Below are 26,420 nucleotides of genomic sequence, written 5' to 3'. Positions count from 1 at the left end.
GGAGAGTGTTCATCAAATAATAGGGGATTGTGATATCACTATAGGCTCATATGATCATGGATTTCTGAGTTGTTTAAGGTTTCCTTAAGCAGTGTGGACCTTTAAAATTTCAGGCATGCCTGTCCTACCGGGAAGGAAGTATGAAATGTTGCTGCAGTACAACTCATGGCGCAAATATGGAAAACTAGATTCATAATTTTCTTTGATGAGTTGATGACATAAGGCTTAACATTGTTCAACTAAAGAATGGTATTCTTATGGGTGTTCAAGCAATCAAGCTGCTGCTGGCCTGATCTCTACAGGTACGATGTTCACTACCATCGAAGACCTGAATCTTCTAACATTCTGCAACATGAAAGGAAAAGCTAAATCATGCAATTAGTGGTCAGAGCAAATACATATGGCTCAGCTATGGAAACCTTGTTGTGGGTGGTGCAGGCTTAATGTTTAGAGATCACGATGCAGCTTTACTAGGTGTCCTAGCATACGGAATGGGAGTGACCACTAACTATGCAGCTGAATGTTCTGCTATAGTCCTTGCACCAGAGACAGCTATGGATTGAAAGCCCGATTCAATGGAAGCTATACTTGTCGCATAGGGGTGCGGGATAAGGTGATCAGTCACATAGCCCATTGCCCGTTTAGTAATTGAATAGAATAATGGACAACTTGTTACGCACGTCTGCTCCTGTTTTCGCCGCTGACACAAAACAAAACCCTGACGATTTCTCTTTCTCAATTCCTCTCGCCACAAAAAGTGATTGATTGCAAAACCTTCTGAGATGTCTGTCTGTATACCTCATGATATCATCTCTACTAAGATCTTAATCCGCTTACCAGCAGAGGTTCTTGTTTCCTTTAAGTGTGTCTGCAAACTATGGCGGGAATCAATTAACGATCCATATTTCGTAAAAGCTCATCTCATTAGATGGAGATCTCTACCTCGACCCGGAGCCATTAAGGTGTACAAACCTGGAACTCGTTGTTTCTTACGTGGAGACCCCAATAGCAACATCGTTTTAACTTTTAAGGATGCATGACAGCTTCAAGGACTGTAGTGTATACCCAAAGGCTTCTTGTGATGGTTTGGTTTTTATTCATTGTCGTCCTAACAAGATTTCAAGTCCTGATGGGAAGATTTATCCTACTCACTTGTTCGATCCTAAAGTTTCCTCTACTTATTACATCTGCAATCCTCTGATTCGCTATTTTATGATGCTTCCTAGTCCACCTATTGATGAAAATAACTATAATAAATGTTTCATTCTTTATCTTTCCGATACAACTCAATCTTTCTCTTTCTCTCTCTCTCTCTTTTCCTTCCTTTTTTCCTCCTTCTCTTCTCACACTGTTCCTTTTATATCGCCCTCCTCTTTTGTGGGACGTCCATCTGTCCTTATATCTTGTGGTCCGACTCCCCTCCGTGACACATCTGCGGTCTAGGGTTCCGCGGTTACGATCCCGTGCTCTCCTTTTCTCTTCAGTATTCTGCATCCTATCCCCTGCACCGCTGACCCAGTCATCTTTTCCACATTATGCTACTACAAATGTCCTTTCTCGACTCCGCGGTCATGTTAAAGGATCCGGGGTCGAGAACCTTCACCGTTTGTCCTTTCTGTTCCTCACCCTTACCTCTTTTTCATCGATTTGTGTGTGAGGTGAACTATCATCATCACGCATGTTCCAAATTACCGCCCTCGTGTCTGCCATCCCCCCGTGTCTTATCCTCGACCGGATTGTCACCCCGACTCCTTGAATTCACCAACTCTCCGTATTTACCTCTTTACCCCTCCCCCTTTTTAAACTCTTTCCCTTCTCCCTCTTTCTCATTTCTTTCTTCTACCTCTCTTGCTCTACCATTATTCTTTCTTTTCCGATCAGACTCTGTCAGCGCAAGTTCCACTATTCTTCCGGTGAGTCCACCCCACTTTCGGCACCCTCTTCCAAGCCTAACATCTCTGTCTTTGTTCCCACCGGTACGTTTTCTGGCCTCCTTCTCTTTTTGCTTGAAATGGTTGTTTGGGTTGGTTCATATCTTGCGTCTGTTATTCTACCTTTCCGATGTCGGCCAGTGAATCCGATGAATCGGGCTCATCTCCGTCCCTTGGGGCATCGTCTCCACCCCCTACATTGTCTGTGGCGGTCCCCACTACACCATAACAGGCTATTTGCAACGGCAAAAAACCGTTGCTAATAATTTTCGCAACTCTTTTTAAGTGTTGCAAATATGGCGTGGGCAAAGTGTTGGAAATATTTGCAATGGTTAATAAGCGTTGCAAACAGAATTTTGCAACGGTTATTAATCGTTGCAAACCCGTTGCAAACAGAAATTTCCAACACTTATTAACCGTTGCAGTCATGATTTGTAACGCTTTTTATAACTAGTGCGTAGTCAAATGTAAAACCTTTGCAACGCTTTCTAAGCGTTAGTAATTTGTTAAAAAATATTACCAACGGTTCTTAAGCGTTGCAAAGTTGTTAGTTAATTTTTAAAAAATTAATTTAAAAGTCGTTTAACGGGTTATAAACCGTTGCTAATGTGTTGTCGATTAAAAAAATAATTTCTCATATTTTGTAGCGAGACCATCTAAACCTACAAAAAATGAATGGCATCCACAATTTTGTGTCACTAAATACCTATAAAATTGAAAAATTAAATAACCTACAAAGAATTGAATTTCAATAACATTTGAAATAACAAGAAAGAACATAAATCAAGGTGAGGCTTGACCGGTCTTTCCTCCCAGTAAAGTAGGGTAGAATTACATGCCATGATAGTGCAAATGGTCAAGACAGAAATCTGTATTCTCCTGCTTATACTTCCTTTAAAAAGAGCAAAAGCTAGTCTTCTGTCCAACAAGTTGTCATAGGATCCAACAAAAGAGGAGGCCTAGCATTGTTCAACCTTGGTTGGCTTGCCATTCTGGAAAGCAATCAGAAATTCAGAATCATAAATATACATAGACACATATTATTACAAACAAATTTATGTGGCTATAATAGTATTATTTATCATTGAGGAAACACATGGTCGACTTAAACACTTACTACCACACTTACTAGAACTGCAATGTGATTTATTTACATTGAATTAGTACTCCGAACAAGTAAATGCATCAACAAATTGAATTGTAAACAAAAACAAAAGTTGACCATTTGCCATGATTATTGTCTACCACATCCCAGATTCCCAGGTCTCATCGGAAATATCATATGTCTACTTTGCTTGAAAAGACCAGGATGGAGATCTTCTCAAAAGTCAATCATTTTTTTTCTAAGAAAAATAATTTTAAATTAATGAAAAATCCACAAAAGCATCGTTATCTAGTAGTGAAACCCAAAACTCGAGAATGAGTAATGTAGATTAGCCCTTCAGTTAAACATTCATCCTCAAATATAAAAAATTCAAAGGAAAATAAGTACCGGTTCTTGATCTCGAAGACCATGCCCATAAAAGCTTGTTCTACATTTGTAGAACTTTTGCAATGGTTTCCATGAATGGAATTCCAATTTCATCGAAAAAGCCTAAACACGATAAGAATAGATGTCGGAAGAGTAGTTAAAGCTTATGAATGACTTCTTTAGACTATTAATATTCTAAACCTGCGGTCTTTATCTGTTCAAGGTTGTTATTATACCATATGCTAATAAATCGACTCAATTTTATTGAAATAAGGAAGTCCAGTTTACCTGAATCAAGTAAGCTTCAATAACGCGTGAAGAAATGAGAGAACGGTTGTATCCCCTTGCATCAATAATTTCCAAATTGTTAATCTTGATGCCTGTTAGAAGATTTGCCAATAAGGAATACTGTTAGCGCCAGCAAAAAGTTCAAAATCAACACAAACAATGGAAAAACCACTGAAACTTAATTTTTATAATCATGTTGTACATGTGTTGCAACAAGCACACAACAAGAACACTAACAAACAGGTATATAGTTTTGAGAAAGAAACCTGGAACTACTCCAAGGTTAAAACCTTTGTGGCAGTATAATCCCATGAGCATGAGGGTGCTACTGATCAAGAGGGAGCTGATGCCGAACACGAGGGGGCTACTGAGATTTCTAGTGCTGCCGAACATGAGAGGGCTGCTGAAGAACATGAGGGGGCTGCTGCGAATTTTAGCGCTGTGGTTGAGGATCAGGAGGATCTTGAGCACGAGCATGAGTGCAGTGCTAATGCTGCCCATGAGGGCTCTGTGGTACATGAGGGCACTGCTGTCCATGAGGATCCGGAGCGCAACCCGACAGAGAAAGCTCCGGAGAAAGTTATGGAGAAGGCAGCGTGAATTCCATCGTAGAGAAATCTCACCCGTGTGTCGACAAAACTGCAGCAGCGTCGAGGGGAGTATAACACTGCAAAGAAACACTCTTCAGAGGGAGTCACTGAGTATTTAACTTTAGAGGGTGCGAATTCTGCAGAGGGAGTTACTACTGAGTGTTTTCCCTTTGAAGTGCACACATTGGTAGCAAGCGAATTGCATGAAATCAGGAGGGCAAAGTACGTAGTGGACCATGTTTTAAAACCGCGAGTAGCTTGTGAGGTGGATGCTACGACACTGACAGATGGAGTTACTGCTAAGATTAACAATTCAACAGATCATAAGTAATTAAAAAAGTAATAGTTCAATTTCAAACAACTCACCTTTCAAAGCAAGAATTCTAGAATTAGGATTCATCAAAGCGGAATCAGCAGTAATAGGCCTTCTCAACGGCTGATTAAGCATACTCATATCAATAATAACAACACTATTCTGTGGTGATGTTTCTCGTACACATATATACTTATCCGATTCTATCGTTACATGTGTAAACGTAATGAATTGCGAATTGATTCCAATACTAGGCATATGGTAAAACATCACTGAAAATTATATGAAAATAGTATTTAGTATAAATAGTATTTAGTTTTACTTTATTAAAACTTTATTTTTTGTTAAATGGTCATACAACATATGGTAAAACATCACTGAAAATTATAGAAAATATCAAGGTTTCAAAAACTAATCATTCATATATAACCTACATTAAAGACCATCTAGGATCCCATACCGTACTAATGTAATTCAAAACCAAACCAAATGACATCATGTGATGTCAAAAGGAGTCAACAGAAATGGCCAAACACTTCAACCACAAAAAGAACTAGGAAAGAAAAAGAATTGAAATGCTTTGTCCTATAACATTTTCACCAAATACTTCAGAAGCTTCATACTGTAATGATGGCATAACAAAAATAGGAACTTTTTAAAAAACAAAGATCAGTGCACTGAGAAACATATTAAGTTTCTCTTGGACAGAGTTCACTACAGCCACCTCAACACATATCCCATGCCTTCATAAAATTTGAAGAACAAATTTAGTTTTAAAAAAACAAGATTAACAAATGAAAATATAAGATAACATAAAACACGTGTATTAAAAATACTATGAAAATTTGTAGAGCACACAACTGAGCCACTTTGGTCGGACCAAAAGAATTCAAAAATTCAATGCGACCACATCTTAAAAACAATATTTTTATCAAAGGTTTGTTTGTTGGAGACTTCATGACAAAGCAAATGCCCCATTGGAAAAATTAACTAAACTTTGATTTTGAACAGACATTCCTTGAAAAGACACCAGAACTTAACATCAACAACAATTCATACCTATTGTCACCAATGAAGTCCGTGGAAACCACATCATCTTCAGTGTACCCCAAGATTCCCTTCAGCTTACCCTCAGACTCCTCCCTGAGCATTGCAGACTTGTAAGTTAGAATACATAGGGACTTGATTACAGTTAGTAGTTGAACTTTCATTAAGATGATAAAAACAATACACACAATCCTTACTTGATTGCAACTTTGATCTGATCATAGGAAGCCTTCTTCTCAAGTCTCACGGTGAGATCAACAACAGAGACATCAACAAAGAGGAACTTCGGAAGGCCATTCCAAAGGAGCTTTCCATTTAGTCTTGGCAAAACTTTTCCTACACCTTCATTACCGAGAAGAAGAAATACAATTATAAATTATTAAAGCATCATCAGCGACAATGTAACAAGTAACAACAAAACAAAAAATGCTATTCCATAAGAAATGTAACATGTTTTATTACCAAATATTGTAAACATTCTTGGGGATATGGAAGAGTAGTTCAACTAAATACCTTGGCAGCTCCAAAGTCTTTGATGATGTTAAAGGATGCGACTCTTCCACCTCTCCAATCCTTGCTTGATGGGCCATCAACATCTTTTGGGTAGCTAAATCAAAATATCATTTAGAAACATACAAATCAATCCCCAAAAAAAAAAAAGGAAACACATAACTGAAACTAACATCGGTGCCCTCAACTTACCATGGAGTGGGCAAGAGTCATTAGACCTTCCACGATTCCAAACCTATCATTGATAACTGTCATATTATAAAACATGTCACTAACAAAAGAAATCATTTTTAACAGTGAGAGATCCTGAATTTCAGAAAATCTTAACACCATTGAAATATAAACAAACCTTGGCAAGGGGAGCAAGACAGTTGGTAGTGCAACTTGCGTTGGAGACAATGTTGATGTCCGACTTGTATTCATTCTCATTGACACTGATAACAAACATGGGAGCATCTGCACTTGGGGCAGAAATGACAACCTTCTTAGCACCACCCTATGCATTGACAACCCAACACATTTTAGAAAACAATATATATAATTAGTATGCAACCATAGTAGAGGCAAACAAGAAAGTCAATACATAAAAACTACACAACCAGGAATGAAATAAAGAAATCCACTTCATTTCAATCCTATTAGTAGAATTTCTTCTAGGAATAAAATGAAATCAAATTCATTTCAATCTTATTAGTAGTATTTAAGTAGATATATATCCAACCAAACAAATTTTAATTACGTGCTTTTTAAATATCATTATTCTACTCTTAACTGTCCACTTCGTTTGCATAGACTCGGATCACTTTGACATACTAAGAAACAAACTACATAACAACCCCATTTTAGAATTAACCGACTACAACTATTTCATTTCAAAATAGTATCAATAAGAAAACTCCGTTTAGAGTGGACTATAATATAATAATCCCATTTTATAAACATTTACAAACCACGTAACACGATCCGTCAATATAAACAAGCATTAGAGGCTAGAACACCTAAAGCAAACCTTCAAATGAGCGGCTTTGTCCTTGGTGGTAAACACACCAATTTCAACAACATATTCACTCCAAAGATCAGCCCATGGAATCTCATCATCGGGTTCCTACCCAAACAATAAAATAATTAAACAATAAAATCCAAAACAATAAAATCACGCATTTGCATTGGACAAACGCATTGACAGGACCTACAAATGAAAATGAAAGCGCTTCTCACCAAAGAGAAGAGTCTTCTCATCCTTAACCTTAAGTTCATGATGTAGATCAATAAAAACAAGTTTCTTTTGTCAAAAGCTCACTCCTTTTCAAGTTTTAAGAAAAGCTCACTATTTTCATTGCTAATGGAAATAGAAGAGGAAGGTGAGAAAGTAGTCACCTTAAAAGTGGCAGTGGCAGACTTTCACACAAGATTTCAACGGTTATGACCGTGGGCGCAGCTACGGCAGTGAGAGAGAGGGAGGAGACTTAGTGTAGCGGCGGTGAGAGAGAGAGAGGAGAGAGACTAAAGTTATCTTTTATATTTCGACCGAAATAATAGAGTGCGATTTTTTTTGGTTTCCCTCTTTCGCGAAATTTTCAAAATTTTGATTTGTAACACTTCTAAAACAATTTTTAAGCGTTGGAAATAAATTTATGAAATTCACCCGAATTAAAGCAACACTTAACAACATTACCAACGCTTATATAGCGTTGGCAACTTGCTAACGGTAAATAACCGTTGCAAAGCAAAAAAAGGCTATGTTGCAAATATCCTATTATGGTGTAGTGGGACCATCCACTTTGGGACATCAAGGTCCCCCATTACCTCCACCGTCTCAATGCCGCCGCCCTGATTTAGACTCCATTAGGGTTGCTTATGGCATTCCTGCCAGTATTGGTCTAGAGCATGTGCCATCCACCACCCATTACCCCCACCTGGTTCCCCGCAGACCGGGGTGCCTTGTGATCACTGTGGGTCAAATAGTTGCTGGTCTACGGCTTCCCCTCACCCGCCTGGACGTTGAAGTATGTAATCACTTTAATATCCCCCCATGCCAAGGCATTGGAAACTTCTGGCGGACAATGTTTGCCGCGAACTCATACAACAAAGCTGGTGAACCTCAGATCACCAGCCGCGATATCATTTCTCATTATTTCCTCAAGAAGAGCACCAAGGACGTCGGTGTGGGGTACCAGTTCTTCTGTGTGCGCCCTCAGAAGTCCCCCTTCCTGCTCCGCGTCACTACCTCCGATAAGGTGTGGCACCACTACCCTCTATATATATCGGGCAGGGCAGTTTACGTCATGGACATGCCTCCTCGAAGCCCGACACTTAACCATCTTGCCTTCATACCCCGTGGTGAGTATCTTTATTATTCTTATCTCTTCGTCCATCCGTATCGTTATCCACTAACCGCTGCATTTCCCCATTTTGTAGGTTGGCGACAGGATTACAAATCTCAAATTTACTTAGGCATCTCCTGTCCTATCTTCCAGAAGCTTCGCGATCTTGGTGCTGGTCAAGCTAAACTCTTAGGTATCAATCCTACCACCGCTACTCCCCTATTGCAAGTCCCTGCTCTACAAACTTTCCGCGGCTTCTCTGCTCCATTTTACCATCCCCCTCCTCCCAAAGAAAGGAAACCGCGAGCCTCACCCCCTCCCAGAAAAAGATCTCAAAACCCAGGCCCACACCGTCATCATTCCCTACCTTCCTCATGGTCACGCAAATCTTTTGAACCCCACCCTTACACTGCTCCCGAAGACATTCTCTCTTTCCGCTCCATATCCACTTGGGACGATCAATACACCTCTCCCCTTTCCCCCACTGAAGATATGGATATCCGCAAACAGAAGTTGTTTGACAGCGACTCCGACGGAGATGACGATGTCATGGAGATCCCTGTCCCATAAACCAATGTATCTGCCCGAGCTCCCCCCACCAAGAGACCGCGGACTTCTACCTATGCCGAATCCGATCAAGTTACCCAACAGAATTCTGTCTCCAAAGATCCTGAGCCCATCACTTCCCAACCCCTTCAATCCACAGTCTCTTCCTCGCACACTTGCCGCCCTGGCAAAGAACCTTGTCCACCCGTGGCTCCTGCTTCCGATTTGTCCCCTGAGGAAGAATTCCGTCCTGTGTTCAAGGTACGTGATCGCAGGCTGACCACCACCGACTCTGCCCTGGATAATGCGGCCGTCGCCTCCTCTCTTTTTTACAATGCTCATCTTTCGAAAGACATCATGTATTCTGATAGGGGTTCGTTTGATCAGTACCGCACGTCATTGTATCCCAATTGTGAAAGGGTATGTTTTTTTTTTTTTTTTTTTTAACCTCTCGCCTTATGATTCTAGGTAAGCTTGGACATTTCTTATATGGTTCGCGGACTCCTCAACGCCAAGAACAAAGTAGTATCCCTTGAGAAAGAACTCTGCGGGCCTAAAGGCTTAAGAAGCGCCTGCGCCGGGCTTTAATCTGATCTGGAAGCCGCCCACCTTGCGAAGACCCGGGCTCAAGATGAGCTTAGGTTCGTGGAGTTGACTCACCAGCGTGACATGGACAAAGTCGTTGAATGCCTGGAATGACAGAGGGAAGAACTTCTTCAACAACACCAGTGTGACTTGGACGCTCTTGCTCGCCAACATCAAGAATCCGTGGATACTCTTAAGCAAACACATCAGGCTGACTCCACGGCCTTGTAGCAACAGCACCAAGCCGACATGGCAGCCTTACGCGACCACTTTAAACTATTGGCCGACAAGCGAGTAGTACGAAAAATTCAAGAAGAGCACGCGCGACTCACTCGAGAAGGCAGACTCCTCCCCGAAAGGCCCCACACCCCAGAGCTTGATAGAACTGATGCTGCACTGGAGGGCCCCCCACTGATGTCATCCCCGATCCCCCCAGTCAAGAGGACCCGTCCACTCTAGCAGCAGCTACCAATAACTTCGTAACCACGGCCATGGACGCAGACTCTGATATCCGGACTTAGGACAACCCCACAACCGAACAGTTTTAGCTCCTCTTTTATGCATCATGCCACATCTGAACTATTGAACTCTTACCAAGTTTACCTTTCTTTTTTGTTTTGTAAACACTTTATGCTCGTTTTGTTTCAACGAATGCTTGTTTTTCGTTTCATGTGTGTTGTTTCTTTTAGCTATGGATTCTGATGTCTGATTCATTTGTACTGTACATTCATACCCCATCTCCCCATGTCTATATATCTCTCCTGCGATCTTGCTGCATTGACTTAGATAATTAGTATTCTTTCTCGGCCGTCCTCCTTCTACTTAGCTACTTAGCCAGAAGTGGTTTGTCTCCACGATCCGCGTGTATTTACAACTCTAGTCCACGACCAACTAATTCACTTGGGACGTCTCCACTCACCACTGGCTCCTCTCCGGCCTTGTATCGGCGAAAGGCTCATCCCCTCCGCTGACTTTTGCTATTACTGGGTTCAATGCCCCACGTGTAGCTCAATTCTCTCGTCTGCGAAGGGCTCATCCCACTCCGCGGATGAAGACAACTCCTCTTGTCCTCTGCTCAACAATGTGAGTATGTCAGCGCAGGGCTCATCCCCCCCGCTGTCCCTCTCTATTCCGGGGTTCGTATGTCCGCGCAGGGCTCATCCCCCCCGCTGTCCCTCTCTATTCTGGGGCTCGTATGTCAGCGCAGGCTCATTCCCCCCGCTGTCCCTCTCTATATTATGGGGCTCAATGCCCCATGTGTGCTTTGCATCACTCCACGGTGTTATAGACACGGGAAGCCACTTGGGGCCCCTTGCTTTGCCCCATGTATAATTCTGAACTCGTTTCAGTGAAGGACTCAACCCCTCCACTCTCTTTTTCATACGGTTTCCACATCTTATCCCTTGTTCATTCTGGAACTCTTCTACCGTTACACCGCTAACAATTTCATTTCAAAAGTGCCGTTGTATTATATATTTACACACAGCTACATATCTTTGCTCTGGTTTTTCGTTACATTCAAGTGTGAAATTTTTTGAGCATTCTAACATTCCATGGTTTCTCTACCAACTTGCCTTCCTTGGTCCGCAATTTGTAAGTTCCCGTTCCTCCTACATCTACCACGGTATACGACCCTTCCCAGTTCGGCCCCAATTTCCCATCATTCTCTCTCTTTGTGCTAGGAGTCACTCGACGGAGGACCTGCTCGCCTATCTGAAAATGCCGCGGCTTGACCCTCTTGTTATACTGTCTCTGTAACCTTTTATGGTATTCTTCCAACTTTATGCGGGCTGTATCCCTTTTTTCTTTCGCCATATTCATATCCGCTGCTAATATTCTCCAATTTGAACCCTCCTCCACTGCCTTTGTCCGCGTTATTGCTGCAACTATCTTTGAAGGTATCACGGCCTCCACACCGTAAGCCATGGAGTACGGGGTCTCCTGAGTGGAGGACCAAGGTGTAGTCCGATAGGCCCAGAGTACATGATTCAGCTCATCTGCCCAAGCTCCCTTTTTATCTTCCAACTTCTTCTTCAAATTGTTCATAAGAGTCTTGTTGGATGACTCCACCTGTCCGTTACCTTCCGGGTTGTAAGGGGCCGAGAAACTCTGTTTCACCCCGTACGCTTGCAAGAAGCCAGCCACTTTTGCTCCGATGAACTGGGTCCCGTTGTCCGCTATGATGGCATATGGTAATCCAAACCGGCAGATGACGTTCTCCCACAAGAACTTGATCACTTGTGTCTCCTTCACCTGTTGCAAGAGTACGACCTCAATCCATTTCGTAAAATAGTCAGTGGCTGCGAGCATGAATCTTCACTTCCCGCTAGCCATGGGCAGCGATCCCACTATATCCATTGCCCACATAGCAAAAGGCCAAGGAGTGAAAACGTTGTGCAAAGGTTTCGCCGGGGCGAATATTAATTGAGCGAATCTCTGACACTTGACACATCTTTTAGCAAACTCCACTGCATCCCTCTTCATGTGAGGCCAGAAATACCCTTGTGTCAGCAACCGATGAGCTGTAGTTCTTCCTGCATAATGGCTCCCGCAATCTCCTTCATGCAATTCGGCCAACACCTCAGCTGCTAGCCGTGGACTCAAACATTTTAACAGCGGCCCATTAAAGTTTTTCCGGTACAATTCCCCCTCGAGTAGAACATATCTCTGGGACGTTTGTTGCCACCTTCTCTTCTCCTTTTTGTCGGCTAACTATTTTCCCGCCAAAAAGTGGATGATATGATCCATCCAACTCCCCTCTTCCTCCGCGACCTGACATATTTCTATTGTGCCCTCCGTGCTTGGTCTTTCCAACCTTCTCACCTTAATCGTCCTTTCTTCTGACCCTGGGATTGCGGCGGCAACATAAGCCAAGGTGTCGGCATGCCTATTCTCACCTCGGCCCAAATGAATGAACCTAAGATTCGTGAAATAGGCAGACCGTTTACGTAACACCTCCAAATATTTCGCCATTCGGGGACATTGTGTGGCGAATCCTCCATTCGCCTGGCACACGACTAAATTCGAATCGGAGTATACTATCAGCTCCCTCACACCCAAGTCCTCGGCCATTCTCAATCCTGCTATTACTGCCTCATATTCCGCTTCGTTATTGGATGCCGCGAACCCCAATTTCATAGTTTGCTCTATTTTGTCATCATTGGGTGTAACCAGCACAACCCCTATGCCGATGCATACGTTCGTAGCTAATCCATCGGCAAACACTCTCCATCCGTTCCTCTTATCCCAAGGGTCTAACAAGTCTGGCTCTACCTCCCTCTCTGGTTCCATGACCATCTCTTCTCCCCAGGTAGGATCCTCCACGGGAAACTCTGCCAGAAATTCCGCTACCGCCTGTGCCTTTTCCGCGGTCCTTACCTGATACTGTATTTCATATGAACTCAACATCACCGCCCATTTCAACATTCGACCGGACTTTTCTGTCCTCAAAGCCTGCTTTAGGGGCAGATTCGTCACCACCACCACTACGTGTGCCTCAAAGTAGGGTATCAGCTTCAAGGTTGAGAAAATTAATGCTAAGGCATACCTCTCGATCCTACTATATCGGGTCTCTGCGTCCAACAAAGTCTTGCTCTGAAAATATACTGGCTTCTCCACCTTGTCCGCTAGGCGGACCAATACTGAACTAACAGCATACTCTATGGCCCCCAGATACAGATACAACTTTTCCCCTTGCTCTAGCCGTGACAACAGAGGCGCTTTGCCTAGATATAATTTCAACTCCTGGAATGCCTCCTCGCACTCCGTGGTCCATACAAAATCAGGTGTATTCCTTAGCAATCTATACAGCGGACGACACTTCTCGGATGACTTGGAGATGAATCTATTCAAAGCTGTGACCTTTCCAGCTAGACGTTGTACTTCCTTAACATTCCGCGGTGACGACATCTCTACCAAAGATCTTATCTGCTCGGGATTAGCTTCAATTCCCCGCTGGGTAACGATATATCCCAGGAATTTTCCCGTTGTCACTCCGAATGTGCACTTCTCCGGGTTCAGCTTCAAATTGTATCTTCTAAAATATTCCAAACGTCTCTCTCAAACCTTCTATATGTTCCTCCTCCGACATACTCTTCTCTACCATGTCATCTATGTAAATCTCCATTCCCTTTCGGATCTTGCCTTCGAACATTCTCTCCCTAGCACCGGAAGGTAGCTCCCCGTGATTCTTCAACCCAAACGGCATCCTCGTATAGCAATATGTACCCCCCCTCCACCACAAAGGCCGTCTTCTCCTGATCCGGCTTATACATCGCTACCTGGTTGTATCCCATCGATGCATCCATAAAGGAAAATACTTTGAACCCTGCCGTCCTATCCACCAGCTCGTCTATTCGCGGCATCGGGTAACTATCCTTCGGATATTCGAGATTCACATCCGTGAAATCGACGCACATGCGGACCTTGCCATTCTTTTTCGGTACCGCGACTATGTTAGACAACCAGTCAGTGAACTCCATTTCTCAGATTATCCCAGCTCCTTTCAACCTCGCTACTTTTTCGCGAATTCCCTCAGCATATTTAGGTCTGATGCCGCGCAACTTCTGCCTCACGGGTTTGGCGTTTTCCTTCATGTGTAACCGGTGACACGCAAACTCAGGATCTAACCCGGTGACATCCTCTATTGTCTAAGCGAAAACATCTTTATTCTTGGATAAAAATTGTATCAACTTATCTTTCCATTCTTCTGGCAAGCTGGATCCCACCGCTGTGAACTTCTCCTCTTCTACTTCCCCAATATTTACCATCTCGATTTCGTCAATCATCTTCGGTCCCTCTGATGCCTTCAACTCCCCCTCCACCGAGGCGCATTGTAATTGCTATGCTCGCCTCTTTCTAGGATCAGAGGCCTCTCCTTCTGGTCCGCGGATCAATCGCTTCACGTACGGTGCCCCGGTGACTATTCTTGGCTGTCACTTGGTCACCGTAAACCTCGTATATGCCGGTAGGTGTTGGAAACCGTATCACTTGATAGTACGTAGATGGTACCGCCTTCATCTCATGGATCCATCGCCTCCTTAAAATCGCATTGTACTGCGAAACTGAATCTATCACCATGAATCGCATGAAAATGGTCACCGGACCCGTTGTTACTGGCAACAAAAGTTCTCCCATGGGTTCAGTCAAACTTCCATTGAATCCGTATAGATTGGTCCGTGAAGGCCGCAGTTGCTTAGGATCTACTCCCATCTCTTCCAACGCCATTCTGAATAGAAGATCCACTACGCTTCCACAATCAATCAGCACCCTCTTTACCATGTAGTTCCCCGTAGCTACTGTAATTACCAGGGCATCTTCATGCGGTGAGTCCACTGCCCGTAGATCTGCGCTGCTGAACACTATCCTATCCTTCTCTGATGTCGCTCCTGAATTCTGCCGCGGTCTATCCACCCTCTCACTGATTTGCTGGATGCTCGCCGTCCGTCTTATCTTGTCTTTATGAGCATTGTGACTTAGGACTTCACCGCTGTAAATCACATTGATAGTTCCCAATATTCTTCCCGACGACGGCATGCGTCCCCCATTCTGCTCTCCTCTCACAAACTCTCTCATCACACCTCTCTCCACCATCCTCTGAACCAACCATTTCAAGGCATAGCAGTCATTAGTCTCGTGATTCCGCATCTGATGATAATCGCAGAACGGTTTTTCAGGTATCTCTATTGGTGTACTCCGCGGTCCCTCGTACCCCGGTAGATTCTTGATTAAGGGTAAGATCTCGCTCAACGGTTTGTTCAGCGGTGTCTGCTCTGTCTCTCTGTACGGTTTTCTCTCCCGATACTCCCTTCGGGCACCCTCCCGTGTCCCCGCTACCCGTGTGCGATCTCTCGTGGTATCCCCCACTTTCCTTCCCGGCAGATTCCGTTCTCCTAGACTCCCTCCCATTTTCCAATGACAATACTGCTTTTCCCGACTTTCTAGAATCCTTCTACATCGTATCCTCATACCTTATGTATTTCTCCACCCTCGGATAAAGTTCATGTAAGGTCGCGATCTCATTCTTCGCCACAGATTGATGTACTCCTGTTCCCGGGCGTAACCCTCTCTCAAATGTTATCACCGCGATCCGTTTATCCAGATTTTCAACTTTCAATGTCTCTGCCTTGAATCGACATAAAAACTCTCTAACTGACTCCGAGGACCGTTGTCTCACATTGAATAGAGCTACGATATCTACCACCCGTCTCTTCTGGTGTATGAAGTGATCTATAAATGCTTGCTCCAACTCCTGGAAATTGGTTATGCTCCCCGCGGGTAACCTGTAATACCAATCTGACGCTCCTCCCTTCAGACTCGCCGGGAACATCATGCATCGCATCATCCATCATCTATCGCCTCCCGCCGCGCAGGCATCCGTTGCGGAAATGATGGATGTGGTCTGTCGGATCTCCTTTACCGTCATACCTTTTGAATCTAGGTTGAGCGAACCGCTTCGAAACCTCTGACGCCCATATTTTGTCTGCCAACGGGTTGCGGTTCAACCCTACCACCACCTGACTGGTCGCTCCTCCTTGATTTTTCTCTTGTCGTCGGTTCGCTTCCCTATCGTTGTCTATCATCTCCTGGACTTGCTCCATAGTCAACCCTGCTACCGGATTTTCCACCAGATCTGGTCCCACCATCTCTTCCTCAGCTTTCTCTCCGTCAGATCCCTCATTCCCTTCTTCCTCGGTCTCATCCTCCGCCCTTTCTCTCTCCCTTCTCAGTTCTTCATTCTCTTCCCTCAGCCTTGCGATCTCCTCTCTCATCAGCCTCGTTTCTTCTGTTTCCCGTTCCTCTCTTCGGTCACCTTCTCCGTCAATCACACCATCCGGCGCTAGATCCGGCGTTACGTTCTCCACTGCCACCTTTTTAGGTCTACCTACTCTCTTCTTCGGTGCCATTCCTCTCTTGTTCTTGTCTTCCCCACAGACGGCGCCAGATGTATGAGCACGATACAACTCAATCTTTCTCTTTCTCTTTCTCTTTCTCTCTTCCTCTCTCTCTTTTTTTCTTCCTTTTTTCCTCCTTCTCTTTTCACACTGTTCCTTTTATATCGCTCTCCTCTTTTGTGGGACGTTCATCTGTCCTTATATCTTGCGGTCCGACTCCCCTCCGTACCAGTGACACATCTGCTGTCTAGGGTTCCGTGGTTACGATCCCGTGCTCTCCTTTTCTCTTCAGTATTCTGCATCCTATTCCCTGCACCGCTGACCCAGTCATCTTTTCCACATTATGCTACTACAATGACGATATCATCAATCAGTATAAGATCGTGGTCTTTCTGTGCTGCTGCTGCTATGTATTGTCCTTAGATGGCTGGAATGGGAGCTGTACTGGACAGTGGAAGACGTTTCGAACTTTGTGCCTATGGTTTCGAAACCAGCGTTGCTGGGAGGATGCATGCATTGGATCGTGGAAGGTTATAGCAGGAAATTGGATTATCTTGCATTAGCGAGAATAGGTTATAGCAGGAAATTGGAAGGTCTTGCATTAGCAAGAATAGAAGATGGGGAAGTCAGAAAAATTGAACTGCCAAACCAGGCAAAGTATACAGGGGCAATGGTTCTTAACTTAAGTTTAATAGTGATTAAAGAAGATTTGTATCTTGTAAATTTCCATAATGCTCAACATTGTTACATTATTTGGATTTTAGAAGACTGGGACAAACAAATATGGACCAAACTCTACGAAAAGAAACATGAACAGTGTTCGAAATGGAGTCTGCACAATTGCAACAAAGATCGATTTAGATACTGTTGGGACTTTATTGATGGAGATTCGGTTATCAATGAGATTAAGTTCCAAGTTCGGAATTTTTTGTTTTGGAATGGTCTTGCTCATTTCAATAGCCTTGTCGATTTGGGTGAGATCGAGAGACCATTTGCAGGATGAAATATGAGTAGAAAAACGAAAAAGGGAAAGACTGGTGCCTTCCAGACGAGGCAAACGCAGCACCGGCAAAAGGGGACATACACGAGGAAGCTGGTACGGCTAACCAACGCTGTTTTATCCTCTCTCTTTTTTTTTTTTGAAATTTTTGGTTTCTTAGCATTACAATTCGTTGAGTTACTCAAAATATTGTATGAATGCTGAACGAGTTTGTTTTTTGAAGTGGGACTTGCTGTCCCAGAAAGTACTTGCGCGTTTGTCTTAATTTCTTTTGTATATTTCATTATTATCATGACAAAGTTATTATATACTTCTCTCTAAACTACTTAGACTGGAAGGAGATATGCTCCTACTTATAACACCCAAGTGATCACCATCGACAACAAAGTCATCATATAGGGTAACAGGGGAGAAGCAAGCACTCACTTAATCTATGTATGACAGATCCAAATTCTCAGAAGCCAAATGCCCATCGATATAAACATTGAAATACAATTCATAAAGTGCCATACTAGCAATGTCACAGAAATGCATGTGAACTAGATACTTATAACCAACGCTCACAGGAAGAGTCCATGTAATATCAGAGTTTGTTGTCGAAAAAGTCAAACTAGCAGAAATACTTATAACTTTTCCACTTTCCCTTGCAAAACTATATATTGTACCCATCATACGCATAGAGCGTTCTCCAAGTTTGCAGTCAATCAATGAAAGGATAGCAGGGGTCAGCTGGTGCAGTTGGGTGTGGAACAAGCATATCCACCCAAGAGCAGCACGAATAGTGTGGAATCTAATGCACAAATTAGTCCCTAATTATGACAGGGTACATAGGAAAGGGATTCATTCTAAATGAATCTATGTGTATGCAACAATGAAGTACAGAGTGTTCAGCACATGATATAGGACGGTGATATCCCTAAGCTCATATTAGCATGGATATCTGAGCTGTGTAAGGTTTCCTTAAGCAGTTTGCACGGTTGCACCTTCAACATGTCAGGCATGCTGCAAAGAATCGAAGTCCTATCAGGAAGCATCTCATGGTTGATGGTTCAAATATGGAAAACTAGAAACAGAATTTTCTTTGATGAAACAAGGCCTAACATTGTTCAACTAGCTGAAGAATGATATTGTAGTCTGTACAGGAAGTTCACTACCATTGAAGACCTGAACCTTCTCCTAACTAGGGGGTGGCCAAAGCAAATATGCATGGCTCTGCTATGGCAAACCCAGTATTACTAGTTCCTAGCTTATGGAATGGGAGTGACCACTAACTATGCAGCTAAATTTTCTGCTATAGTCCTTGCAACAGAGACAGCAGTAAGGAACAATTGGAGGAAGCTATGGATTGACAGCGACTCAATGGTCGCTATAGTTGCTTTTGTGAAGGGACAGAAGCTATGGAATTTAAAAGCAAGGTGGATGAGAGCAGTTAACAAGCTAGATTTTGGAGTATTCCGCACACTCTAGGGAGGCAGATTTTGGCACGGATGCTGCAGCAAAGAAGGGTTGTTCTTCGAGTCTCGGAGTCATTATATTCATACTGCAGCAAAGAAGTGGTATGTAACAAAACCAACTATTCTGTACCATACTTGTATGCAAAAAAACCTAAAAATAAAAGGATAGCAAACAGGCCATTGTATTTAATGTTTCCTTGCCCAATGTTTTTGTGCCCTTAAATATGGAGACTGAAGCATAATATACTGCGGCACCACCACTTGGCTAGGGCATAGGAATGTTTTTATCTCAGTGCCGCTTTCTATTTTACAGTGTAAAATGATTTTATGATGCTAAGATCCCGCCAGATCATCTTATTTTACTCACATTGAGATCACTCTGTTACCTTTCTCTTTGTTTTTGTAACCTTTTCTATGGCTAAAATTTGCAGGAGCATGCAGATCACTCACTAAAAAACATAAACACCCACCCTCCCGAACAAAACAGAAATATAACCTCCGACTGGTTACAATGGCCATTAATATAAGAACTGCAGCAATAGCTAAGGTTCCATATTGATGTCATTTTCCAATATCAACTCGAAAGGTACAGCTTGTTTAGACAGGTTTAGACTTCAAAAACAAAATGGCTCATTAAGGCAATAAGAGTAACAAGTGAAGACTTGTTCTTATTCTAAACTCAGTAGTTGATGCTTAGTCAATCGTACAAAATGAAAAATACACATGATTATAATACAAGCTTCAAACAATTTCATTAGTTACATCTTCATATGGTGTCTCTAGCATCTTGTCTTCATCATACCAAAATTACATAGTACAAATACTAATTAATTATTCAAAAGAATAAGAACTTACGCAACGCTGATTGATTCTTATATTTCAAATTGCCTTCTGAAGCATCCAAAGGCAATGGTGACCACCCCACAGAGTCTTGTGCCACAGCGTTTCTCCTATGCATAACTACAAAAGCCGCCACCAACAAACTTATAATAGCAAGTGAACATACTCCAACACCATTATTTCCTCTCGCCCGACTCCTCAAAATCGAAGCAACAGATATCTTTCCATTGAAACTACCCATGGAATTATTCATCTTCATGATTTCCAAACCATTCAATATAGCATTCATCCTCTCTGGACTACTTAGATTCGAAGGAGCTATGCTTACACTTATAACACCCAACTCATTAGCATTGACAACAAAGTCAGCATAGTAAGGAGAAGCCAGCATTCGTGTAATGTCTGACAGATCCAAATTCTCAGTAGCCAAATGCCCATTGATGTAAACATTGAAATACAACTCATTAAGTGCTAGACTAGCAATATCACAGAAATGCATTCTAACAAGATACTTATACCCAACACTCACAGGAAGAATCCACGTAATGTTAGAATTTCTCTTCAGATTACTCATAACTCGAGCCGAACTATATACATTATCCGGTCCAATTTCTCGACTCAAACCACCTTCTTGGTACTGAATTCTCCCACTGAAATGAATATCCATTGACGTTTCATTCATTCTCAAAACCCCATCATCAGGAATCCATGTTCTCCACAATGTATCATTAAACGGAGTAACTTTCGGACCACCAACATTAAGTCTATAAACAGTTTCCAATCCCTGATTTCTCAATCCATTAATTTTCTCACTCACATTAAAACCAACCAACATTGCAGTATCAGCAATAAGTCTATCGGGTGCCGAAAACACTTCAATCGCATTCACATACCCAAAACTCGATTCATTAAACGGTGTAAACACAATTTCAACCACCCCCTTGTCAACATTAATCAAATACTCTTTCAAAATCGGTTCTTTTTCACCATTCTCAAATTCTAACCCATTAAACTTACTTAACAACAAATAACCATTACTTGAAACATGAAAGTTAGCATTACTAATATCAAAAAAAGGATAGAAATGCAAACGTACCAAATGAGTGCCCTTTTTCTTGATACCAAAAGTAAAAAATGATTCTTTATTGAAAATTCTAGCTGTGTGGTATAATTGAGAGAGATGGGGAGAAGGGTTATTGTTAATGAGTGGAAAAGATGATGACTTGGCGGACAAGAAAAGTGAACCTGGTTTGGAAGTATCAGTAATGAAGAAACGATTGTTGGAGGGAAATGAGGTGATGGGTGAACCACAATTGATAAGGTAGTTGTCTGTTGGTGAGAATTGTGTCACTGCATTTGAAATAGTGAAGAAGAAGAAGAAGAAGAAGAAGAGAATGTTGAGCTCCATTACAGAGAAATGATTTCAGTTTTCAGAGCTGTTCTGGTTTTGAGGATCTGACTGAAAATAGTTTCCGTGTTTGGTGGGGTCAGATGTCAGATGTGTTGCGCTGTACGCGTATATCCAAGTTAGCGGTAGGTGGTCGACTGGGTCATGGGCTTTCGGCCCGCGGTGTACAAGCCTATACCCGTATGCTTGTTTTCACGTTTTGGCCTGCATGGGGAAGAAACATTCCAAAATATTGTCTACAGTAACTCGCCTATCCTAGGAGAAGCCGGCCATTGGTAGAATCAGATAAACAATGGAATCTTTACTGATTTTTGTTGGTCTGGACAATTGATTCAGCACTATATATAGACCATTTTTGCAAAGTGAAAAGCCAGAAGAAAGAGAGAGTTATATAATGGCTAAGATCAACAACAAAGTAGCCATGTTTAACATTGTTTTCATGCTCTCACTTCTTCTCATCATGTCCACTGCAGAGGGCAGGTTTTTTGGTCGTAAGTTTTTACCCTAGTATATTGAAACAAGATTGTTTTCCGTCAAGCCAAATGAGTGTGAAATGTGAGAGGGCGTGTATATAGTGTTTTTTTTGGTTAAGTAGATTTATAATGCTTATATATTTAGAACTAAATATTTAGTGCACAAACGTTGGACACAAGTTCTTAATATTAAAAATGTGTGCGAGTGTGCGACCAATATTTAGTTTTTTTTTTTTTTTTTTTTTTGAATATATTTTAGCATGTTGTGTGGTCACTGGTTCTTAATTAATTAATATTGGACACAGGTTAATTCCTAAACAAAAGGTGTCTTTTACAAAGGGTAGATGTTTACAATTATTGTGGAGAATTTCCCAAAGAATGAATTTGCATCAGTTGCACTCGATCTGCCAATTTCTAAGTAGAGTTCCTAATTGAAGCATGTATAAAAGATGGATAGAAGAGTTCCAAATTTTTTTTCTTCAGAAAACCAATATATTTAAGAGGATTTGGCAAAAATAGATGTCATTTTTCTTCGAGACGAAGCCTAGAGTCGAGATTATCTAGCTTTCAGTGCTGTAGATTTCAAATTATTTAATTTAATGTGGCAGATGATATAACGTGTGCAAAAAGATTGTCAAGCATGAGATGATCATTCCAACAAAGTGTATCGTTATTTTGTTAGAGAATACACAACTCTGCTTTCGTCAATATATTCATATTTTGTGTACGGTGCATTACATGGATAGTCTAATCGATATGTATCTGATGTGATTAACAGTTACATTTGGAAGAGTGAAAACTCCAAACTGTGATGAAGTTGTTGGAGTACAAAGTGGTGATACTTGCTTCGGCATCATACAGAGCAGCAATTCAACAGCTGCAACTTTTGCTGCTATCAATCCCAATCTCAATTGCAGTGCTCTTTTCATTGGTCAATGGTTGTGTGTGTCGGGAACACTTAACTAAGATGGCTACACTCGTATATGCAATTGAAAGTGCTAGTGAAGCGAAAATAAGGATTTGCAACTTGCATTTCTCTAGATGAATTAGCAATGTGTCTTTATACCCAGTCAAATTTCGTTATTATTATTTTTTCTTAAAACAATTAATGGTTATTATATTTCTTGATTTGATGAATAAAACTAGCGTTAGTAAACAGTGTCATTTGTTTACTGGTAAGAAAGAGATAAATAAACGAATTATCACACAACAATTCAATTTTTTCTGGAGTAAATTTGGGCAATGAACTTTCAATTTGTTGTATGCAAAATAATGGATGAAACTTTGAACAGAAGTTAACGTTGCAACAAAATAAAGATTGATTCCCAAATTTGTTCAAAAAATAAATTTATTTCTCAATTTTAGATTTTGTGTAAAGTTCGTTACCCATTCATGTATTTATCTCGTTACAAAAAGATTACAACATACCACTCTTTAGAATCAAATACCAAACCATTTGTGTAGTCAAAACAAAAGTTCAGGAAGCGAATATCACAAATATGAAGTCATATAAAAACTTAATAGAATCTTTACAGTTGCACCAAAAACATATACACTGAACTTTATAAATTTTCGTTTGTACAAATATATTCAATCTGATCTTTTCTATACCTACTTTTATTCGATAAACTATTCTTTCCTATACTCGGCCTTTGGGACAGTAAAAATTTACTATCTTAAATTCCAATAGTCTCACCTTCCCTGCACACACTCACTTCAATTCGAGCAGAATGATCCTTTCAGTGGTAGGATTCTACAACAATTTCTCCTTGGAGCCTATACAAATAAAATGTCACAACATATAATTAGATCAATGACGCTGCCTCAAAACTAATACAACAATGTCATGAATAGGCTAAATGTACATTTTTTTGGGGCAACCATTTAGGAAAATAAAAGACATTTCCCCATTTTTGTGGGTCAATTTAGCTAGTAAATTCCATGGGACAAAAAAATTCGACATAAATTATTAAGTCAAAAATTTAAAATTTTGAATAATAATACATTTAAAAATTTGGCCAAAAAACGAAAAAAATGTCAAACATACAATTAAGTCTTTTATATCGCATATAATCTAAAAAAAACGGATATACTTTGTTGCATTACAAGTTTAGAATGTAATAATTTGTAAGAATTGCTCATTAAGTACACATACATAACTCAATTGTTCATTTATATTTACTTGCTAACACTTTAGTTCTTCGATATTCTTTAGGTATGGAAGGTTCTAACTTAAGTGGATTTTCAAAACCTTCCATTTTGAAGTTGCATCATACTTTTTATAGTATATTTTTTTCATTTTTTTTTTAATAAATATGCATCTTATTCATATGAAAAGAAAGAAAGAAAAAGTGAGTAAGAGACTCACCAATACAAGGAGGTGTTTAACAAAAAAGTAACTTAGAAGTGAAAATCCTAGCTGAGATACACCTGAAATAACAGATCTCCACTCTAACATTAAGTTCCCAAAACAGTATCCCCTTCTCTCCAAAAGCATCGATGTCCAAAGCCACAAGTTCACTTTAATGTTACGAATAGTGGTTTCAATAGATGCGGGCTTCTTCTTAAAGATGGCATCGTTCCTTGTTCTCGAGATAGACCACCACGTGGCAAAAGGAACTAAAGGCCAAATATATGCATTTCCCATAGGCCGTAGTATTTGGCGATACCCAACTATGAAGGCAAGAGACTATTGAATGAGGGCAGATAGCCTAGTTGATATCAATGCCCATTGGTTGTAGTATGTTTTGCCACACGCCTTTACTGAAGCTACAATGTAGCATAAGGTGGTCTGCAGTTTCATCAACTTGAGTGCACAACACACTCTGCCTCCACCTCCTTACCCCTTGTGCGCAGTTGATTTTGTCGGTTATCTTTCCTTGTAGTAAACACCAAGGAAGAATCGCACTTTAGGAGGTACACCACTGCATACGCCATCGATAAGAGCTTCGGAGTTCTAGGTTGTGGTGGGTAGGGAATGTTGTTGGCCAGTAGATTGTAGTATGATCGAGAACAGAAATTACTGTTGCTAGATTGCTTCCATACCCATTTATCCTCTTCCACCGAAGGGGTTAACCCTGCAAGAGCATCCAACATGCGAATGACACCCTCTATGTGCCACTCCCTTACACCATGCCTCAATTTGAAGTTCCAAGTCAACCCATTGTTCTCCCTAACCATACGATCTTTTACCAGCCCATCTTTGTCACTCGAATATCGAAAAAGCTCTTCAAAATTCTCTTGGAAAGGCTTATCCGTGCACCAAGCATCCTTCCAGAATTTTGCTTTGTGACCCTGCCCCACCTGGTATGTGACATTTTCTTTAAGCTTACCTTCGGTAGTGAGAATTCCACGCCACAAACTGCACCCATAGGAACTAAAAAGATCGGGTGGCCAACCACCCACCTCTGGCGCACCAAATTTGTCCTGAATGATCTCCTTCCATAATTCTGGTTCACCTCTGCCGTATCTCCATACCCATTTACCCAAGAGGGACATGTTGGTCAAGTGTATATTTCTGATGTTCAAACCCCCCATCTCCTTAGGCTTACAAGCATTCTCCCATGCCACCGGATGGTACTTTCTACTCTTTGCCGAAGAACCCCATAGAAAATCTCTCATGATTCTCTCCAATTTCTTCCCTACGCTCATCGGAATGGTAAGAAGCGAGAGGTGATAGATAGGGATGGCGGCAAGTGTGTATTGATGAGTGTGAGTTGACTTCCCTTAGACAACATCTTTCTTTTCCAACCGTTAAGCCTCTTAGCGCACTTTTCTAGTACAGGATCCCATACTTGCTTGTTTTTGTGGCAACCCAAGGTACTTACAAGGAAGTTGGCCCTTTGCACACCCCATAGCATTGGCAAGTAGCTCCAAATTTTGCACCTCCCCCACTCCTATAATAGAGGTTATGGCTAGATTGGGTTTTAAGCCAGAAACAGCCTCAAACCAAAGAAGAGCAGCTTTAAGCACCAAGACTTGAGCTATTGAAGCATCTAGAAGAAAGATAGTGTCATCTGCAAATTCTAACATGGGGACGGCAGGACTATTGTTGCCAAAAGAAAAGCCAGCTAATCACCCTCCTTGCACCGCCTTTTGAATAATTTTTTGGAGGGCTTCCATCACTATATCAAACAAAAAAGGAGAGAGAGGATCTCCTTGACGTAAGCCTATATTGCTCTTGAAATTACCTGTGGGAGTCCCATTGATCATCACCGAGAAAGATGATGTCGATACACATGTCATAATCCACTCATTCCATTTATCTCCAAATCCGAATTTGCATAACATATATCTAAGAAAGCTCCAGTTCACATAATCGAACACTTTCGTGATATCAACCTTACATATGATACCTGGTGTATTCTGACGAAGTCTCGAGTCAATACACTCGTTGGCTATCAATACCCCATCAAGAATTTGCCGCCCCTCTATGAAAGCACCTTGGTATCTGGAGATTATGTCTATTAATACTACCTTCAAGCGAACATTCAAGACCTTGGAGATGATTTTATATATGCCCCCAATTAAACTAATAGGTCTGAAATCTGACATCTCCCTTGCTCCCTCATGCTTTGGAATAAGAGTGATGTACGTGGAATTGTTACGCTAGTCGATAAAAGCTGAATCTTGAAACATTTTCAGAACAACCATCTCATCATCCTTAAGAAAGTGCCAAAGCATTTGCGGTAAAATTCCATATAAAGTCCGTCGGTCTGGAGACTTGTCTCCTTGAAACCCCTTCACC

At 41.5% G+C, this 26,420-nt stretch overlaps 1 protein-coding gene, 1 long non-coding RNA gene and 2 pseudogenes across 3 annotated transcripts; 1 reads left to right on the top strand and 3 right to left on the bottom strand.

Moving 5' to 3' along the window:
* Positions 1-5,526: 5,526 nt before the first annotated feature.
* On the bottom strand, positions 5,527-9,362 carry LOC147495057 (glyceraldehyde-3-phosphate dehydrogenase 2, cytosolic-like; annotated as a pseudogene).
* A 5,106-nt stretch (positions 9,363-14,468) lies between these two features.
* LOC147495056 (uncharacterized) lies at positions 14,469-15,512 on the bottom strand. Its single transcript, XM_086568305.1, has one exon. The coding sequence runs from the start codon at positions 15,510-15,512 to the stop codon at positions 14,469-14,471; it is 1,044 nt and encodes a 347-aa protein (XP_086424431.1).
* A 4,088-nt stretch (positions 15,513-19,600) lies between these two features.
* LOC147495055 (putative receptor-like protein kinase At5g24010 pseudogene) lies at positions 19,601-21,284 on the bottom strand (annotated as a pseudogene). Its single transcript, XR_015200417.1, has one exon. The product of XR_015200417.1 is annotated as a putative receptor-like protein kinase At5g24010 pseudogene (transcript).
* Positions 21,285-21,551: 267 nt separating this feature from the next.
* LOC147495054 (uncharacterized) lies at positions 21,552-22,894 on the top strand. Its single transcript, XR_015200416.1, has 2 exons — positions 21,552-21,691; positions 22,452-22,894. It is a non-coding gene; the product is annotated as an uncharacterized LOC147495054 (long non-coding RNA).
* The last annotated feature ends 3,526 nt before the right edge of the window (positions 22,895-26,420 follow it).

This window comes from Coptis chinensis, chromosome 6 (assembly GCF_015680905.1).
Source record: "Coptis chinensis isolate HL-2020 chromosome 6, ASM1568090v1, whole genome shotgun sequence".
In the NCBI taxonomy this organism is placed as follows: Eukaryota; Viridiplantae; Streptophyta; class Magnoliopsida; order Ranunculales; family Ranunculaceae; genus Coptis; species Coptis chinensis.
Note: the sequence above shows the minus strand (reverse complement) of the source record. Positions and strands in the feature narration are given on the sequence as shown.